The sequence below is a fragment of the Anticarsia gemmatalis genome, chromosome 25 (genome assembly GCF_050436995.1).
Source record: "Anticarsia gemmatalis isolate Benzon Research Colony breed Stoneville strain chromosome 25, ilAntGemm2 primary, whole genome shotgun sequence".
Lineage (NCBI taxonomy): Eukaryota > Metazoa > Arthropoda > Insecta > Lepidoptera > Erebidae > Anticarsia > Anticarsia gemmatalis.
The window spans coordinates 3,070,267-3,087,585 of NC_134769.1; the positions used below are offsets into that span (position 1 = coordinate 3,070,267).

At 34.0% G+C, this 17,319-nt stretch overlaps 3 protein-coding genes across 5 annotated transcripts in view; 2 read left to right on the forward strand and 1 right to left on the reverse strand.

Moving 5' to 3' along the window:
- Positions 1-17,319, reverse strand: part of LOC142983913 (uncharacterized) — an 82,878-nt gene that overhangs the window by 29,825 nt on the left and 35,734 nt on the right. The gene's annotated exons all lie outside the window — the stretch shown is intronic.
- Positions 4,922-17,319, forward strand: part of LOC142983910 (uncharacterized) — a 133,037-nt gene continuing 120,639 nt past the window's right edge. The window contains exons 1-2 of one of the 2 annotated variants that reach the window (XM_076131100.1): positions 4,922-5,058; positions 6,445-6,616. In XM_076131100.1, coding sequence (XP_075987215.1) covers positions 6,548-6,616 — 69 coding nt within the window. In that variant the 5' untranslated portion in view covers positions 4,922-5,058; positions 6,445-6,547. The remainder of the gene's footprint in view (positions 5,059-6,444; positions 6,617-17,319) is intronic. The other variant, XM_076131099.1, reaches the window with a different exon arrangement.
- LOC142983915 (uncharacterized) lies at positions 8,390-13,018 on the forward strand. Its single transcript, XM_076131116.1, has 3 exons — positions 8,390-8,978; positions 9,527-9,919; positions 10,872-13,018. Exons 1-3 carry the CDS (start codon positions 8,822-8,824, stop codon positions 11,381-11,383), a joined length of 1,062 nt encoding a protein of 353 aa, XP_075987231.1. The 5' UTR covers positions 8,390-8,821; the 3' UTR covers positions 11,384-13,018.

The following is a 17,319-nucleotide window of genomic DNA, read 5'->3' on the forward strand; positions in this document are numbered from 1 at the left end:
CTCACAAAATTTCATGAATCGGTCAAGCCATTACGGAGGAGCACCGTAACTAGCATTGTGACATGGAATTTTTTTAATAATATATATTGTTTTAATAGTATTGTACCAACTTCGCATAAATATTACTTTTTCAGGGCAAAATGTGTCCAGTTGTAATACTTTGCGTATACCCGTGACTCTGTCCCCTTTGTTCTAGTTGCTGTAAATGGTAACATTTGATTAATTCTGGTTCTTAAACAGTCTTTATGCGAATTTCATTAAACTCGGTTTAGAGGTTTAGACATGTAAAGGTAGAAGACAGACAGACAGATTTACGCAATTATAATATTGGTAAGGTCTTATATGCTAAGATGAATGGCAGAATCTGGATCGTTTCAGAAGCGTCTAGAAATGTCACTCAAAATAAACTGGGAAATATTTTCTATTGATAGATTTTGCTCGATGCAGTAACAAATATCCAATCTTCTTATCTATCTCTTAGCTTTTCTTTAGCTTATCTCAAATGTTGTAAATAATATACATACATTATCATGTTATCTAATAATCGACTAAATCTTTTTAATTTATCATATTAGGCGGCTTGTAGAGCTACAATAATACGTGATATGTACAATATTTTTGTTGCACAATAAGATTGGATAACGCTGTCAATTTAAACGATTATTTATATTGCACAACATACAGCGCAATGTTTTCACTTCCAAGCGATATAAGGCGGGCCACAGACGATCAATTATGTTGCACAATACCTACGCATTGTGCAACATTATTAACCGTGTAGGGATTATATGGAATGTAATACTATGAGTGGGTAAAGTTCGAGTGAATTTAATATTTATTGCATAATCAAAGACCTGCGCAACTGCGTATAATTTTGATAGTTTAAAACTTCAGTTGCAGAATGACTGACTGATGGACAACGCACAGCCGAAACTACTAAGCGTAAAAAGTTTAAATTCGGCATAGAGATTACATACTTGTAAGTATAGAAGAGCACTAAGAGGATTTTTGAAAATTCCACTTCCTCTAATATGTTTAACCTCAAATCTTTCACCATCATAGACACATAAAATTACGTTCTGTTCCCTTGGGAGTACGAGTACCATAGAACGTAAAAGAATATGTTGCTTCATTCACATTTCATAAATATATACATATAACATATAAATAGAACTATTACAAATATAACGCACAGATATGTTTTAAGGTGCGCTTAAACGGGCCATATTTTTCTGCAATTTGTAGCTGCACTATAATATTGGCAACTTATTGCCCGGCCATCACAAAAATATTTTATTGTCACGATGGCCGAGCAATCTACGGCCGAGCCATGTGTTGCAATATGTCTGCAAATAGTATGGAGCATGATGCAGACTCCTAAACGGGCCACACAAACCGGCAACAATGGCTGACGAAATCACACTCGTCGCAGCAGCCTATATCGTTTTACGAGAAAAATCAAAAAGGAAAAAGCAAAGACAGAGGATTCGACCTTACGCCAATAGGCGTGAAAGATTAGACAATTTATGTCAAGAATTAATGCTTGATAACAAATAATAAAATAAATATAAATAAATTTAAATTGTGTAGAAAAGGATGCACTATATCATAACGATAGAGAGCGACTGAAACAACAATAAAACTGGCTGGGCAACATTGCAGTAAAATCGGTAGCTCACCGATCGTCCGGCAACCTATCAAAACAATATCGGCCATTCGCTGTAATATCAAAAATGTGTGGACATGTGTCTGGGACATTGCTGCAATATTGCGTAGTACGGCTGGAATTGCTCGCAATGTGTCCGGCTACTATATTGCAGCCACATATTGCAGGAATAGCCCGTCTAGAAGCGCATTTATTAAAAGCCACACTTTTTCGCATCGATATTAAAAATATTGCGCAATATATAATACTTTATTTAATTTAGAGTCTATCTGACTGAACTTTGACGTGAATTTTAGGTAAAATAGAAATACGAAATGCAACCACACCTAAATAAAATGATCTAACCCGACATTTTTCAACCACTATATCAACGTTTAAAACAAGCGATGACAGCCGTAACATATCATTTTAAAATATTATTTCTTAGTTTAGATCAGCACACGCGTTTTTTTCTTGAGGAGGAAGAGTGTCAAGACAGCGAGCGTTAGAAATACAGCCGTAGTGTACGAGTTTTTGGGTTTTCATACAATAACTTACCGAACCTTTTATTTTTAAAGTTAGTTTTAAACTTAATATACTCAGATGCGGCAAGATTATTGTTTACATTTAAGTTTCAGGTTAGATTAATTAGTATAAGATACATAATAATTTGTATAAGGTATATAGGATTGATATTGTCATTTTATGTACAAAAATCCTGTTTATTAAATAAAGAATTAAAAAAAACTTACTATACGCATTTTTTTAAAGGGCAACACCCTCTATAATGATTTGCCGGGAATCTGGTAAACATACAAACAACGGACACAAAGTACAGCCAGACCCGAAACAATTACTTTTGCATTGCACAAATATTTGTTCTGTGTATTTAAATAAAGGTTGGTACTTACTCTACTTAGTTAAAAGTAGTTAAAACTTAGTAATACGATTCCGTTTTTACTTTCTAGGTCCGGAACCCTAATAGATAGAAGGTTTAATTATGCCGTTTCCTTTGAAAGAACAAAATCCATGTTTACTTTTTTATTTTTGAAAGATCTTCCAGCAGTACAAAACTATTAATGCACATTTTTATTAAATTTTAAATTAATTAAGTATACAATAGATTAAATTAATAGGAGAATCCAGTTCATTACTATTATTTTGTTTGCAAACACACAGTATGTTTATATAAGTGCATAGAAAAACACAACGCAGTCCGATAATGCAATAAAGGTAGTTATTGTAACCACAATTTATGAATTTTCGGGATATTTCTTTTGTCATTTAAGAAGAAAATGATTGTTATTGTAACGACATATTTATAAAGTTACTATTATTTCATATTAATATTATACATTTAGTTTGTTTGGATGCAGAAATGTTTGGTAATTTTTTAAATACGACTAAATTCATTTGTTAAACCTAATATTAGTACAGTTTTTTTCTCAAATATCTTAGGTCTTGGTTCCTATGAGTTCATCCGCGTGGATGAAGTCATAGGAAGTTTTTAGTTTTAGTTAAATCTATACCTAATATTATAAAGCTGAAGAGTTTGTTTGAACGCGCTAATCTCAAGAACTACTAGTCCGGTTTGAAAAATTCTTGTTCAGTGTTAGATAGTCCATTTATCGAGGAAGGCTATGGGCTATATATCATTACGCTACGAGCAATATGAGCAGAGTACCAATGAAAAATGTTACAAAAACGGGGAAAATTTTGACCCATTCTATCTTATGTGACGCAAGCGAAGTTGCGCGAGTCAGCTAGTCTCATATATAATTTTCGGAATTCCAACATTACTACTACATTTAGCGAAGCGTTTCTAAGAAAGAAGAAGCATATTAACACATTCACAAACACAAGCTATTGCATAAATGGGAATTGTTAAAAATTAAACTGTATTTTTTAGTTGCGGAAATAAAGATTTTTTCACTTATCAACCACATTGATTAATCTTCGGACTGTTACCAAGAAATTTCTAAACGCACTTCCTTTTAAACTGAAGGATGAAATCTACCCGGAATCGCTTAGTTTCTAATAAAATAGCAGAAAATGTCAAAAATATACTAACTTTTTTCCTGTTTCCGTTACATGTAGGTTTCCCGCTTTAAAAAAAAATATTTTAGCCATAAATCAAAGGTTTCACAGAAGGATTAACTACCGTTTTTCTTTAGTACCTACATCTGGTTAAGTATCAAGGTGCAAATCAGGGAGTTGACCTGTTTCATGGTCAATATGTGTCATGGAATTTTAATATTCCATGTATTTCTGGTACCGGAGTCTTTGGTGGCAGACGAATGCTTAATCGCACTTGTCTATAATAATCATATTTAATATACTATAATCTATAGGTACTAAATATTATTATGAAGTAGAAGTCTTTGTTCGTCTGAACATGTTAATCTTAGAAAGGGAAGGGTTCGAATTGAAAAGTACAATAGTTCAATTATTGAGGAAGGCTTTAGGTTATATAACCTCACGCTATTACTATAAGGAAAAGGAGAAATGGAAATAAAGTCTTCGAGGACGAAGTTGCGGTCAGTCAATAATATTTAATACTAGCTGACCCGCGCAACTTCGCTTGCGCCCAATAAGAGAGAATGGGTGAAATTTTTCCCCGTTTTTGTAACATTTTTTACTGGTACTCTGCTCCTTTTGGTCGTAGCGTGATGATATATAGCCTATGTCCTTTCTCGGGTATCAAAGTATCTGCATACCAAATTTCATGCAAATTGGTTCAGTAGTTTAGGCGTGATTGAGTAGCAGACAGACAGACAGACAGAGTTACTTTCGCATTTATAATATTAGCGCTTTAGCGGCTGCTGTCGTTTAACAAAATGTAAGTATAAGTATGTCTTGAAAAAATTATGAGGTCGCATTGAGAAATATATGGAATGGTAAATTATAGAAACAGTCGAATTGAGAACCTCCTTTTCTTGAAGTCGGTTAAAAATGGTCCGGTTCGAGATTCGCCACCGGCGGTCCTGTATGACAAGATGTATGAATGTGAATGAGTCAAAGGAAGTTCGTAAGGATCGTTCCAAGTGGTGTTCTTTAGTCTCTGCCTGCACCTATAGAACAAGGCGAGATATTATGTATTTATTTATATAGGGAAAACAAACAGTTACACAATATTCTTACTTACTAGAAATAACAACTTATATACGTAAGTATAAGGCCTACCAGGTTAGCTGGTGTAAAATAAAATAGTTCGGGACTTCTAAAATGATTTCATAGTCACCCTACATAACTCTTCGAGGTAGTCTCTCTTTAGTTAGTGTCAGACGTTATTGTGTATTGTCAAGTGTTCGTATAAGGTGTACTTTAGACTTTGTGCTTCGATTGTAAAAGGTATAGAATTACTCATAGTACAGTGTTACTGACTTTTGAACTTTCGTGTTTGTGAACAACGGGTTTCGTATTATTTTGTTATTATTGACAAACTTGTTTCGCCACTTACCCAATGCGATTACTCGTATAGAAGGAATTTTATTTTATTTGTACAAGGGACGGTAGTCCAGAAAACGTTGATAGCTTTTGATTTAAATGTAAAGCATAGATCTATACTGTGAAACATGTTCTTGCATTATTGACCTTACATGCAATCGTGTTAAATGATACAAAATAATAAACGAGAATGAATACCGATAGCTAAAATTAAGAGGTAGATATTATTATTCACGTTTTCTAGTTACCCTCGTAACTCTTTCCTAGCATAAGTTTTCGTAAAATTGATATTATACATAATTTATTATGTATTGATAATATCTATTTAATTTAAAGTTGCAATGCATGCAAAGTCCCCAACCCGCACTTGGCCAGCGTGGACTCAAAGCCTCACCCGTCGCTCATTCGAGAGGAAACCCTTGGCCAACAGTGGGAAAGTAATGGGTTAAAAAAAGAGTGCAAATATTTTACTGTTTTGAAAGAACAATAAAAATATATTAAACAAAGAAATAAATAAAATACTGCGGCCAATATGCAGACAGAGATTTTACACAAATAAACGGGTCGTAAAATATCTATTGAGTTTATGGAGCATAAGTGGATTGCCCATAAAACTTCACATCAATCTTGTAAACATATTTATAGCTTGTAATTGGAGCAAAATACTATTAAAGTTAATAAAAAATGAATTGATAGAAGCGCTGAAATAGATACGAGAGACGCTGAAAATTAAAATGAAAAATTGTGTGTGGTCTGAATGTAAGATGTTGGCGATTGTTTCTTGAGATTTGAGCGATAATAAGATCTTTGCATTTGCAAGATTTCTCAGATTCTGGGAAGTGGATAAATCTGTAGAATGTGTTACTTTTTAAGTGTTATTTTAAAGAAGTATAATCCCTTACTTTCTGCCAAATGGCAAGTAGAACCAGAGCTAAATATTTCACTAAAATTAAAATCGATTCAGATAAATCAATATTGTATTTTTAGAAAACTATGTAAAGCAAGTTTTTTATAAAAATTTAAATTTTTATAAAAAAAATAATGATGGATCATTAAATCTGTAACGAGTAAAGGATGCGATTAACAAAAAAAGAAAGTAGGATCAAATCGATTTATAAAAATCAAACCTCAAAATTCGGAACAACACCTTGCGCTAATCGATATTTATCTGTAAGTGGAGAAACAAGATGCCCTAGAAAATTAATTTTATTTAAAAAAATCTTTTAATAAGTCCCCAACCCGCACTTAGCCAGCGTGGTGGACTCAAGGCCTCCCTCATTACGGAAGGAGACCCTTGCCCAGCAGTGGGACATTAATGGGTTAAATTAATTAATTTATTAATTTTTAATTAGCCAACAACGGTAAGCTGGAAAGCATATAGAAGAGTTACGTGTTAAATACCACGTGAGTAATAGACAGATGAATAGTGAAAAGTGTTAGTGTAAGTGATTGACAATGGTGATAGACTTCAGTCTGATTGGAGCTGGGCTTCTCATCAGCAGGTACAGCGGCTTTAAACGGAGGGTGAGTCTTTTTGTATCCGTTTTTTTTGTTGTTTTTTGTCCATTTTTTATTGGCCTTTTTGTTTTTTTTGCTCTTTTACTATCGGCGTCGACGTCTATGACCTTAGGAGTAAAACTGAGGGGCTTTTTTTTATATTGTATTTGATAGAAAAAAATCGTGTGTTTATTACACTTTTTCGGTAGATGTTAGAAAAAATATATTATTATGAATGTATTGAACTAATTATAAAACTTAATTATTAATCAAGATTTTGAGTATGAAACGTGAAAAGGTTTGTATTTAGTCGTTGAGATTTATGAAAAAAAAACACGTGTCATCAGTTATCTGTTTTCGATCTAGTAGGAATTATTGTTTAATTTCATTATGTGTCGAAAATAAGACTTTAAAATATAATATTTTCTATATATTACTTTATTTGAAATTGAGTTATTGGCGGAATAAGGCATAAAGCAAGGATCGCCGCGAAGCAAATAAAAGAAATCATCACTATTCTGACAACGATTATGATGACGTGTGTTTATTGTTGTGGTTACTGTTTTAATATGTCATTGCTGTAGTAAAACTGTGAAAAGTGAACTTCTCAATTTATAAAGAAAAAGTCTTGTAGATTTACGGAGAAGGAAACTTTATTAATACTAATATTGGTATGTATTTAAATCAGTATTCATTTCGTAAACCCGCAACTTCGTCCGCGAGAAAAGATTTCCCGTGGTAAAAGTGCATTTATCAGGGTTATAAACTATATAATATATAATGGGTATCAAATTTCATTAAAATCCGTATAGAGTAGTTTGTTCGTGAGAAAATAATAAACGTACTCTTCACATATGGTTAGTGGTCAACCTAGTGTCAAAATTGTTCAAGCCGCTCGAAGGCCTTTGACGTGGCGTAATAACCGGAACCGGCTTTTTACGTGGCCTTCGAAATACGGAGCAGCCCAGTTCAAATATTACTATGCGGTCACCCATCTATAAGTGACCTCCCCAAGCGTTGCTTAGCCCACAGACCGTTGAACCACTAGTAAGTGCAACTTGCTATTAGTGCCTCAAACACACATACAAGATACATATTAGGTATTATGTGCATACATATATAAAAAAACCTCACAAACTTTCGTATTTATAGTATAATTAGCAGGTAATTAAGGTGTCTGTAAATAGGTATACTTTATGTCTACCATATCTACTTCGATGCTATTTTGCAGATTTTTCTTCACCAATTACTTTTAAACGCTACCAGTTAGCACATTTATGTAAATATAATTATATCAATGTGAACCAACCGTCACTCGACATCAAACAATTTGACCAAAAACAACCAACCAATGGGGTTCTTGAGCATATCTCTCAAAAAATCTTTAGCTAAACTACGTGCCTATGTAGTGTAGATATACGACTGCTGATCACGAGGTCTCGGGTTCCGTTTTATTTAGGTACTTAGATTATTGGGCCATATTATTGATATTTTCTAATTTACTATTTGCTTACTTACTTACTTTACTTCGTCATACAGTAATAGTTTACCGAGGTTCAAGTTTCAGTATTTTATTTTATACTGCAAATTTAATATAACTGCATTATCCCTATACAATCAATATTATCGATTGTACATACAATGTTCATACTATTTCAAATAACAAACATCCTCCTTTACCATTATATTATTGTTAAGTCTACCGTTTAAAATATCATTATTTGCTTTTATAGCGAATTAACGCGACTCTCCTACAATACGGAATGTTATTGAACAAAATATGGCGGTCTCTCATCATCGTGTCTGAGCACGAAGTTGAATCGCTTCTAGCGCGACCATTGTTACCACGCGGCGCACACCATTGCAATAAAATACATCGACACTATCGCAATCTTCACATACATCACCTCAAACGTACGAAAGTGCAAACGACGCTGCGAACATAAAACGCAATGCACATAAAAATAATCGACCGTGCCGTCGGCGTGTGCTATTGTGCGATTATAAGAGCGGATTAGTTGGCCAGCCGTGTCGCATCGAGAGGGGAGCGAGGCGGTGGGCGAAGAGGACAGCGATACATCGGAGCGGGCGGTGGATAGTGTGGATACAGGCGGCGGAGCGCAGCGGAGAGCGGGCACACGCGAGGGGCGCGGGCGGCCCTCAGTCCCGCGCCGCGTCTCGCTCGCAGCGCCCGTCACCGCTCCCGCCCGCGCGCCCGCTCGCCCATGTAAAATGAAAGTCAAAGGAGCTCGCACCAAGAATATGGACAAGCTAATCGCGGCTGTCCAAGCCCGAGAGTGTCTTTGGGACAAGAGTTACCGAGGACACCGCAATCGGTTCAAGTTGGAGCGTTATTGGAACGAGGTGGCAGCAGAAGTGGGCACGACTAGTGAGTATGCGTAGCGTTTTGCGTTTCACTGTGTGAAGGTTAACGTCCGTAGAGTAGCGGTCGGCGGGCGCGGCCGACTGCCGTGTGTACCGAGCATCGCCGAGCCCTGTATTGATAAAACGATCCGTTTGTTTTTGTACGCGCAACAGTCTGCGCAAGATAGAATTTTAAAAGAATGCGGCCGATAATTGTGATGCAATTAGCTTCAGCAACTAATTTACGAAATGAATTGCAGCCAATTTTACTAAATAACTAAGTACTTTATACTCGTATATTTATTTCCTTATTACTCCTCACAGTGCCTATAGTAGTTAATTATTGTAGTTTATTGAAAGAAAAACCTTGAACATCAAAGTTTACAAAGTCAAGGTTGTTCTAATCAAGCATTTAATTATCTAATCACTGAAATTAACACATCATTTAATTAACTTTGAGCAAGTAGATAACTGTGATCACTGAGAATTCCATAACAAAACAATATATTTTACGCAACATATGTTAGTGTGATATTTAAATAAAAACTTATTATTTTGCTCAACAATTTCCAGGTTTGAACTGCCGTAAAAAGTGGAAGAACTTGAAAGATCAATGTCGGAAAGAAATCAAAAAGTCCGCTACGGAATCAGAATGGCCGCATTTTCAAAAACTACAGTTTATCCACCATCAATTTTTAGCAGAGGACGAAGAAGGCGAAGACTGTGACACTACCGATGAGGTTTTTAATTCTTTAGATGATTCTATCAAAAGACCCAAACTAGGGTATACTTTGAGGAAGAAACTCTTGATGAATAAAAGGCGGACTATTGATGTAGATATGAACAAATTGATTGAACTGGTGAGAGTCAGGGAGATAATTTGGAACAGGCAGTTGAAAGGACATCACAATTGGTACAAATTAGATGAAAGCTGGAAGGAGATTGCTCAGGAATTGGATGTTACTCGTAAGTTCTTTTTTTGTTATTTTATTTAGGATTTTTGACTTTAAACAGCGTTTTTTGGGGATTTGACTATAAAATAGTTAAAATGTAGGAAACAAATTTTTGGTTTTGTCTATGATTTGTTATGCCATTATTAATTAGCTTACACTTTCTAATTTGTCACTCGTTTAGAAGAAAAAGCGTTAACACAGTCGCTTATTAGTATAGGATCCCGCTAAAAAACAACCTTCACTGAGCTTAAAGGATGAAAGATAATTTTTATCAAATAAAATAGGTATGTCAGTAAATATATTGCCAACAAAAAACAGTCTAGAATACGATTAATTAACAAATTTAAAAAGTATCTCTTTTTAAAAGACAACTGTCTCGGGAACTTTTACAAACATACAAACAACGGGCACAAAACCAGTCACCCTAACGTTTTTACATTCTAGAGGTTTGATATTCTCTATTGGAATGGAATTTGTTCATTAACCAAGCCAGGATGTTCTTTTAAATTGTTAATTAATATTTAATCATATATACTGGACTGGATTATTTACATAACCCATTCAATATATTCATCGTTAAATTTCGTATGATAAAAAAAAACTTTCATTCACAAACCAGCTCGGTGAAGGTTATTTTACAGTGGGATCTTAGTATATGTGACTGCTGATAACGTGTTCGATTTCCGAGTCAAGCTATCTCTTATTAAGTTTAAAATTACAGTCGGAATATTCTCACATAATATGTATATCCAAAAGGTAAATAAAACTATATCAAGCGTGATTTGTACTTCTCAGATTATGTGCTGATCGATCAGTATCAAAACTTCTTTAATCGGATAAATTATCTTTTTGTTTGCTATCTCTATATTTATACTATCTGACATTTATCCAGAAGTCTTGAAACTGGTTATAATAGCTTTTTCAGTACTATCAAAATTAACAGATTTTTTCTTTGTAATTTCTAGGTGACGAGGCCAGACTGAAGTGGAAATACCTAAGAGACCAAGCGAGAAAAGAAGTAAGAAAACAAGGTGAATCAGAATGGGAATACCTTCCAAAACTACAGTTCCTCACCAACCAGTTTAACGATTACGAAGGTAACGAAGTTCCCGACGATGCCTTCGGTCAAGACGATCATTTCGGTGATGCTGATCACGATCACGATCATGATCATGATCACGATCAGACAAGCAACTACTACGTAGATATAGCACAACCTCACGAAGTGAGCGTAAAAGAAGACGATTTTGATGAATTTGAAACCAAACCTGTTATAATGGAGACTGATTTTTATGATGACGAAGAAGAGGCGCAGAAGAGTGCTGCAGGCGATGCACCAGAAACTACTAAAGATGAGGATATAGGCTTCTTTAATAGTCTTCTACCACACGTGAAGAAACTAGGACCAGCAAAGAAATTAATGCTAAGAATGAAGATCCAGGAATTAGTGTACAACACTGTCTATAACGAAACCTAGATTTAATTTAAGCTATTATAGAATTTATAATCATAGATATAAGATTTATATTTGTATATTTAGTTAGTGTTATATGTTAAAATTGTTTAGAAGTCATTATAATTTAGTTTTCTTCAATATGTCTGTTCTTGCATCACATTTTTTATCTCGTACCTACTGCTGTATTGATTGTTTCATAAAACATCTGATATGAATCTTTCATAATATTATTTAACTGTATTATCACGTGAGAATAATTTTCTGCCTAACTAGTAAATTTCGTGTCATTTCTGTTTAGTTAAACAGTGTTTTGTTGTTATCAATTCATTTTGAAACTGCATATATGTGAAAGTAAAGGTCGTGTTAACTCTGATTAGTTATACAGTGTATTGTCACTTTAAATCAATTGTTCAATCAATGAAACTGTAAAAAAGACAAAACTCTGCATTGTAAATCAGAGCTTATTTGTAAGACAGGTGGAATTAAATACTATTCACTAAATGATTATGAAACTAACAAAACTTTGTGATTGCACTTATGCAGGAGATTACGGAAATGCTTTGTAATTAAGACTGATTTAGGTTTTGTGTAACATTAAAATATAAATAAACAGTCACAGTTAAAAATACAAAGATGTTATTAAATGGGTATCTACTAATCCCCATTACAATAAGAATTAATGTCAAAATGTTGAGTCACGTTATAAAAATATAGTTTTTGCGCAACACACAATGTGATTATAAGTAGTGTTTTGGTCTTTCAAAGTTAAATGTCCAAAGAATCAAGCAAAGAGGTTTGATTTTAATGACACCATGCGAATAAGCGGTTTTGTCTTGGCGCTATATTCGTAAGAACTAAAAATAATGTTCAAAATTATGTTTTAGTTCCACGTGAAAATGAAACTAATGTTAATGCAATAGATAATATACATCTCGGTAACAATACTGTAACGGCTTTAAAGAATACAATATGCCTGCTTATAGAACAAGCCCTTTCTAAAATATACCACACTGTTGATAATACGGTATTCATAGACTTGACTATCAATCACACACGGCTCTTGATTTCCTTTACCATTTGATAAAAAAAAACTTCTTCTAACAGTCAAAAGGTAGAAATAACATTAATTTTGCGTTTTGTAATAGTCTGCTCCAGTAGCTCAATTCTCTACTACTATCGGCTACCGACGACCTAGCTAGCTATCGAGAATATACAAAAATATGTTAAGCTCCTCTACCGGGGTCCGTAAGAACTATTTTGGCAGAACATTTTTAATGTCAAACTCTCGATACTCGACAGTAAAAATTATACAAAATCGAGCTGCTGTACGCAAAATGTTAGTTACTTTTTCGTATTCGATTGTCTTCTTTTTAAATTAAACCTTATGTTTACCAAGTTGATTGCTTATGTTAACTTGTTTGTTCAAGTATATTAAAATTTCGACTTAATCATTCCAAAGTGTCTATATTTCTTTAACTCATAAACGTCTAATTATAAGGAGGTTTATCGTTTGTTCTTTTCTTTCTTATGTAAAAGGTACTTAGAGGGAAAAGGACAACAATATAATATGATTAGAATAGTGGTGTTTACGTACTGTAAGCTTAAAATATTACATTATTAATAATGTGATTAATAAAGACGCTAAGTTCTATGTTATATTGTGATTTTATTTTATTATTAATACAGACGTACATTCATATTATCACGCCTGTTATACCCGAAGGTGTAGGCAGAGGTGTATGAAATACACCTGCGTTTCGCCTTTAACAATGTTTGTCTCATGTAATAAGGTACTGAGGACGTTACCAAACTCCGGCCTAATATTAAGAAATATTTTCATAGACCAATAGCACCTTACTTGACCCGGAAATCGCAATCACGACCTCATGATTAGCAGACGGATGCACTACTAACCGTGCCACAAAGGCAGGTGTATTCATTAATAAAATCTCTTTGGCTTCAAGAATCACAAATGAGTACACGGTTCATTAGGTTTCTTTCACTGAGCTCGTGAGGTACCCAAATATCGAGCTTTTTGTGTAGAGAAAAGATTTTATGACAAGTTCATACATACTATAATGCGAAAAGACTTTTTCCCCGACCTAATATGTTTTTAGGCTTGTTATTAAATCGATCTTAGTAACCTTCACTGTAATTTTATTTTCGAAACCTTTAAAAAGCCTAACGTTTCGGCGCAGGTTGCACTCGCCGTGGTCGCGAGGTGAAATGCGTGTTCGCGTTAATTCCCGTTTCCTATTATATATTAAACACATGTTATGCTTTGAACGCGTAATAATATGTATGTGTGTATCATAATTATAAATTTACAACCGGATCCGTTTCATCTTGTGTGGCACAATCAACGTTCGAACAGTAAACACAATTAAACGCTGTTTCAAGTGTATGCACATAATTTCTTCTCAGAAACGACTGCAGCCATTGTTGTATGTTATATGACAAAATATCCGCTAAATAATTTGGTTATGACCTAAATTCAGACGTTTTTGGCTCAATCGCTGTTTTGACTTGTGTTCTGCGTTTTGTTATTGTTTTTGGATGGGGTTGTCAACATTTATTGGTTAGAGTACCTAATATTACTGTTCTGAAACTCGTTAGCAAAATAATATATTATGTGATAATCTTTGTGAGAACCGCTAATTATGAAGTTTCAGGTTGGTTCCTCAATTAACCTATTAGTTATTACTATATTGTATAATATGCCGTAAATATTATGAATTTATGAATAACCGCCTGTTTGTATGACTACTATAAAAGCCAAACTTTTTTATATTCATAATTGAAAGAAATTATTCGATTGGTCACAGCCGTTGATGTGTAAGGATTGTTGTAGTTTTCCAAAACTTAAACTACATATTACGTAAATAATTAGGTTGTATTTCGTAGCCAAGGTTGGCGGTCCCTGTCTAGAGTAACCGCCAAAATTACACTAGTGGAAGTATTTACAAATGTGCTAAAATCACTTAGCGTAGCTACTAGAATTACTAGTTAGACTGTTAGTCATTAGGACTAACTGTTTCAGAACAGATATTATTAGATTTGTATAAAAGAATCCTTTTTATAGTTAGAGTTAAAATTTACGTGAAGGATTTTGTGAAAAAATATTAAAGAGTTACTAGGTATTGTCGACTGTTATAGTTTGGAAGACGACGAAGTTAGGATTGTGTTTTTTTGTTTAGCTTCGCGGCGATTCTAGTTTTATGCCTTGTTCGGCAAATAAAGCCAGTATTAAATAAAATAAATACTTTTTTTTTACATTTTTCGACTGCGAAGTAATTATATTAAAACCTTAGGATAGATTACACTTGGTGACATTCATCAAATAATCATCATCATACTTAGTCATTGTTTCAGCCCGAGACTTTGTCCATTTGGAATGCTTTCTCAGGATTAAAATTACACTGAAATACGATCCGATCCGAATCGTTTGTATCATCAAACATCCTTACAAATATTACAGTAAGAAGATTCCTTACAAACGTACGCGTGTTTATTGATGTAGCCATCTTTTACTAAGTTCTATATGATATCAACCCTATTTTAGTAAGTTTGTCCTTACCTTTCACACAAAACACATTTTATTTCAGGCTCTCTCTAGAAACATTTGTTTTTTTCTCGTTTCCCTGCATTTGAAAAGCCTGAGCGTTACTTAGTTGCAATAGGTAATGAAGACAATACATCCAGAACAAGAATGCCACAATATTTCAAGAACCGATGAACTATCCGGAATCACCCGACGTTTTCCGGACTTACCCGAAAACAACCTTTCCGAAAACTAAACTTTCAAGTGCAAAATGTCATTCTCACAATGTTAATCCGTATGATCGATCCGTTCTCAGAAACACAGTTATTTCGTATCGGTTAATGGAAATGTTTAAATCATTCGCGTTCCAAAACATGCGTGGGCGCAATTCGGCGCGAGTTCTTGAATAAGCAAATCGTAAGCGTAAGAGTTTGATTATATTATCAAAATAAAGCGTATTTTAGTATTGATTAGACTTCAAAGGGTCATAAATAGTTAGTTATTATTTCTTACGAATTCCTCCTATGTTTCTTACCAAACTCTAAATATTGCAAAGGTGTAATGTGGAAGCAATATCTTTGCATTACACGATTTCTGGTCTGTTGAAATTAATTATGTAATTGCAACCTTATTTGTCTTGTCATCTGTCTTCTGTCTAAACAAGTTGTTCTGTCAATATGGCCAATGTCAAATAAATGTATTGCTTTTGATCGACAAGTATTTTATTGAATAGTACCGCAAATACCTACTTAAATACCATTTTATCATCGTCAACATTTCATTTGCATCCATTCAGCAAAGTTATAAAATCATTTGTCAGTCAATCGTTTCAAACTTTTATGTAGTTTAAAAAAATACAAAAAGGTACATATTATGCAATGATATTATGAGATATACAATGAATTTAAGAGATATGAGCATAAGCAAAAAAATACCGCTGTGTGTTTCTGGTTACAAATTCTTAAAAAACGCAATTGTAATGCTACGTAGAAGAAACTATTTATTTGGACTAGGTACTAACAATTCGTAAACTCTTAAACAATACGTGTTTACTTGAGTAGGTGTGATAAATAATGAGAACAATTATTTATTTAGATTAATAAGTTCAGCCATTTTGTTTTACGTCATAGTAACGTGATTTCGAAAGTTTCCGCGTCATTCGCTTTTATTTAAAGGTTTAAATAAACTTCAATAATGGGCACTTTATTCTCATTTTGTTATACGCAAGAATCTAATTTGTAACGATTTAGATTCAAATTGTACTAAATTCCCAATTGTACGCATTCACTAAAGTCTTGGTTTTGTAAAATATAATACTTACTCACAGTTCTTACTTTAATATTATAGAAGCAAACGTCTGTATGTAGCTTGAATTAAACCAAACATACATATATCAACAGAATTTCGAAGGGTGATCAAAGTGATTCCAAGTGAAAAAAAGTACAATCATATTTTCGTAATGTATATGTTACTGTAAAAGCCCGAACTGTGGTCAATCCTAAGATTTTCCGGTAAAACCTAAGATTTACCAACTCTCAATGGTAAAAGTCCGAACAAGCCAGAGTCAGGTCAGGTTAGAAGGCTAAGGCACCTTAGCCTTCGTGGTTATTTTTTTTAACCACCCAGTAGGAGGAGCCCCGCGAAGCAGGGCTCCGGCGACACCTCAACATCATCAAGTGAATATAGGTAAAAGTTCGAAATAAAAGAATTGTTCGGACTTTTACCATTGCGAGTTGGTAAATCTTAGGTTATACCGGAAAATCTTAGGATTTACCACCGTTCGGGCTTTTACAGTAACATATAGATGCATAAGACTATTGTTAGCACTTGCGCAGTACTTAATGATAATCTGTGTATTATTAAATCTGTAGAAACAAGCAATCTGGACCTACACTATGTATTACTAATATAATTTTATTTAAAAATGCGTAATTTTCAGATGTCCAAGCTATATTTAGCACCCATGAAACACTTATAACTGAATATCAAATTTTCTTAACAATTTAAAATATTACTCCAATCCACTCAACTCATCAATTACTTGGAATGTTTTAATGCACTTTGTATATATTTGTCGTCGTCTAAATAAAACGCATCGGTTCGCGAAATCTCGACTGCATCAATCACTCGATCACTGCACTGCGTTCGAGTGAGTTCGTTAACCTTAGTACCTATTTTTGTATTAAATTATGTATGAGATTACAAGACTTTTGTATGTTAAGTACAATGCATCAGGATTGCAGCATTGCAGTACACTTAAAAGATTTACAGTAGTCAGAAGCTTGAAAGTCTGACAACCAGTCTTACCGAAGGGTCTCGTGTTAGTGTAGGTCCGAAAGACAGTCGCTCCAGTATTTACTGGTATATTCAGCTGCATCCGGTGAGACTGGAAGCCGACTCCAACATAGTTGGAATA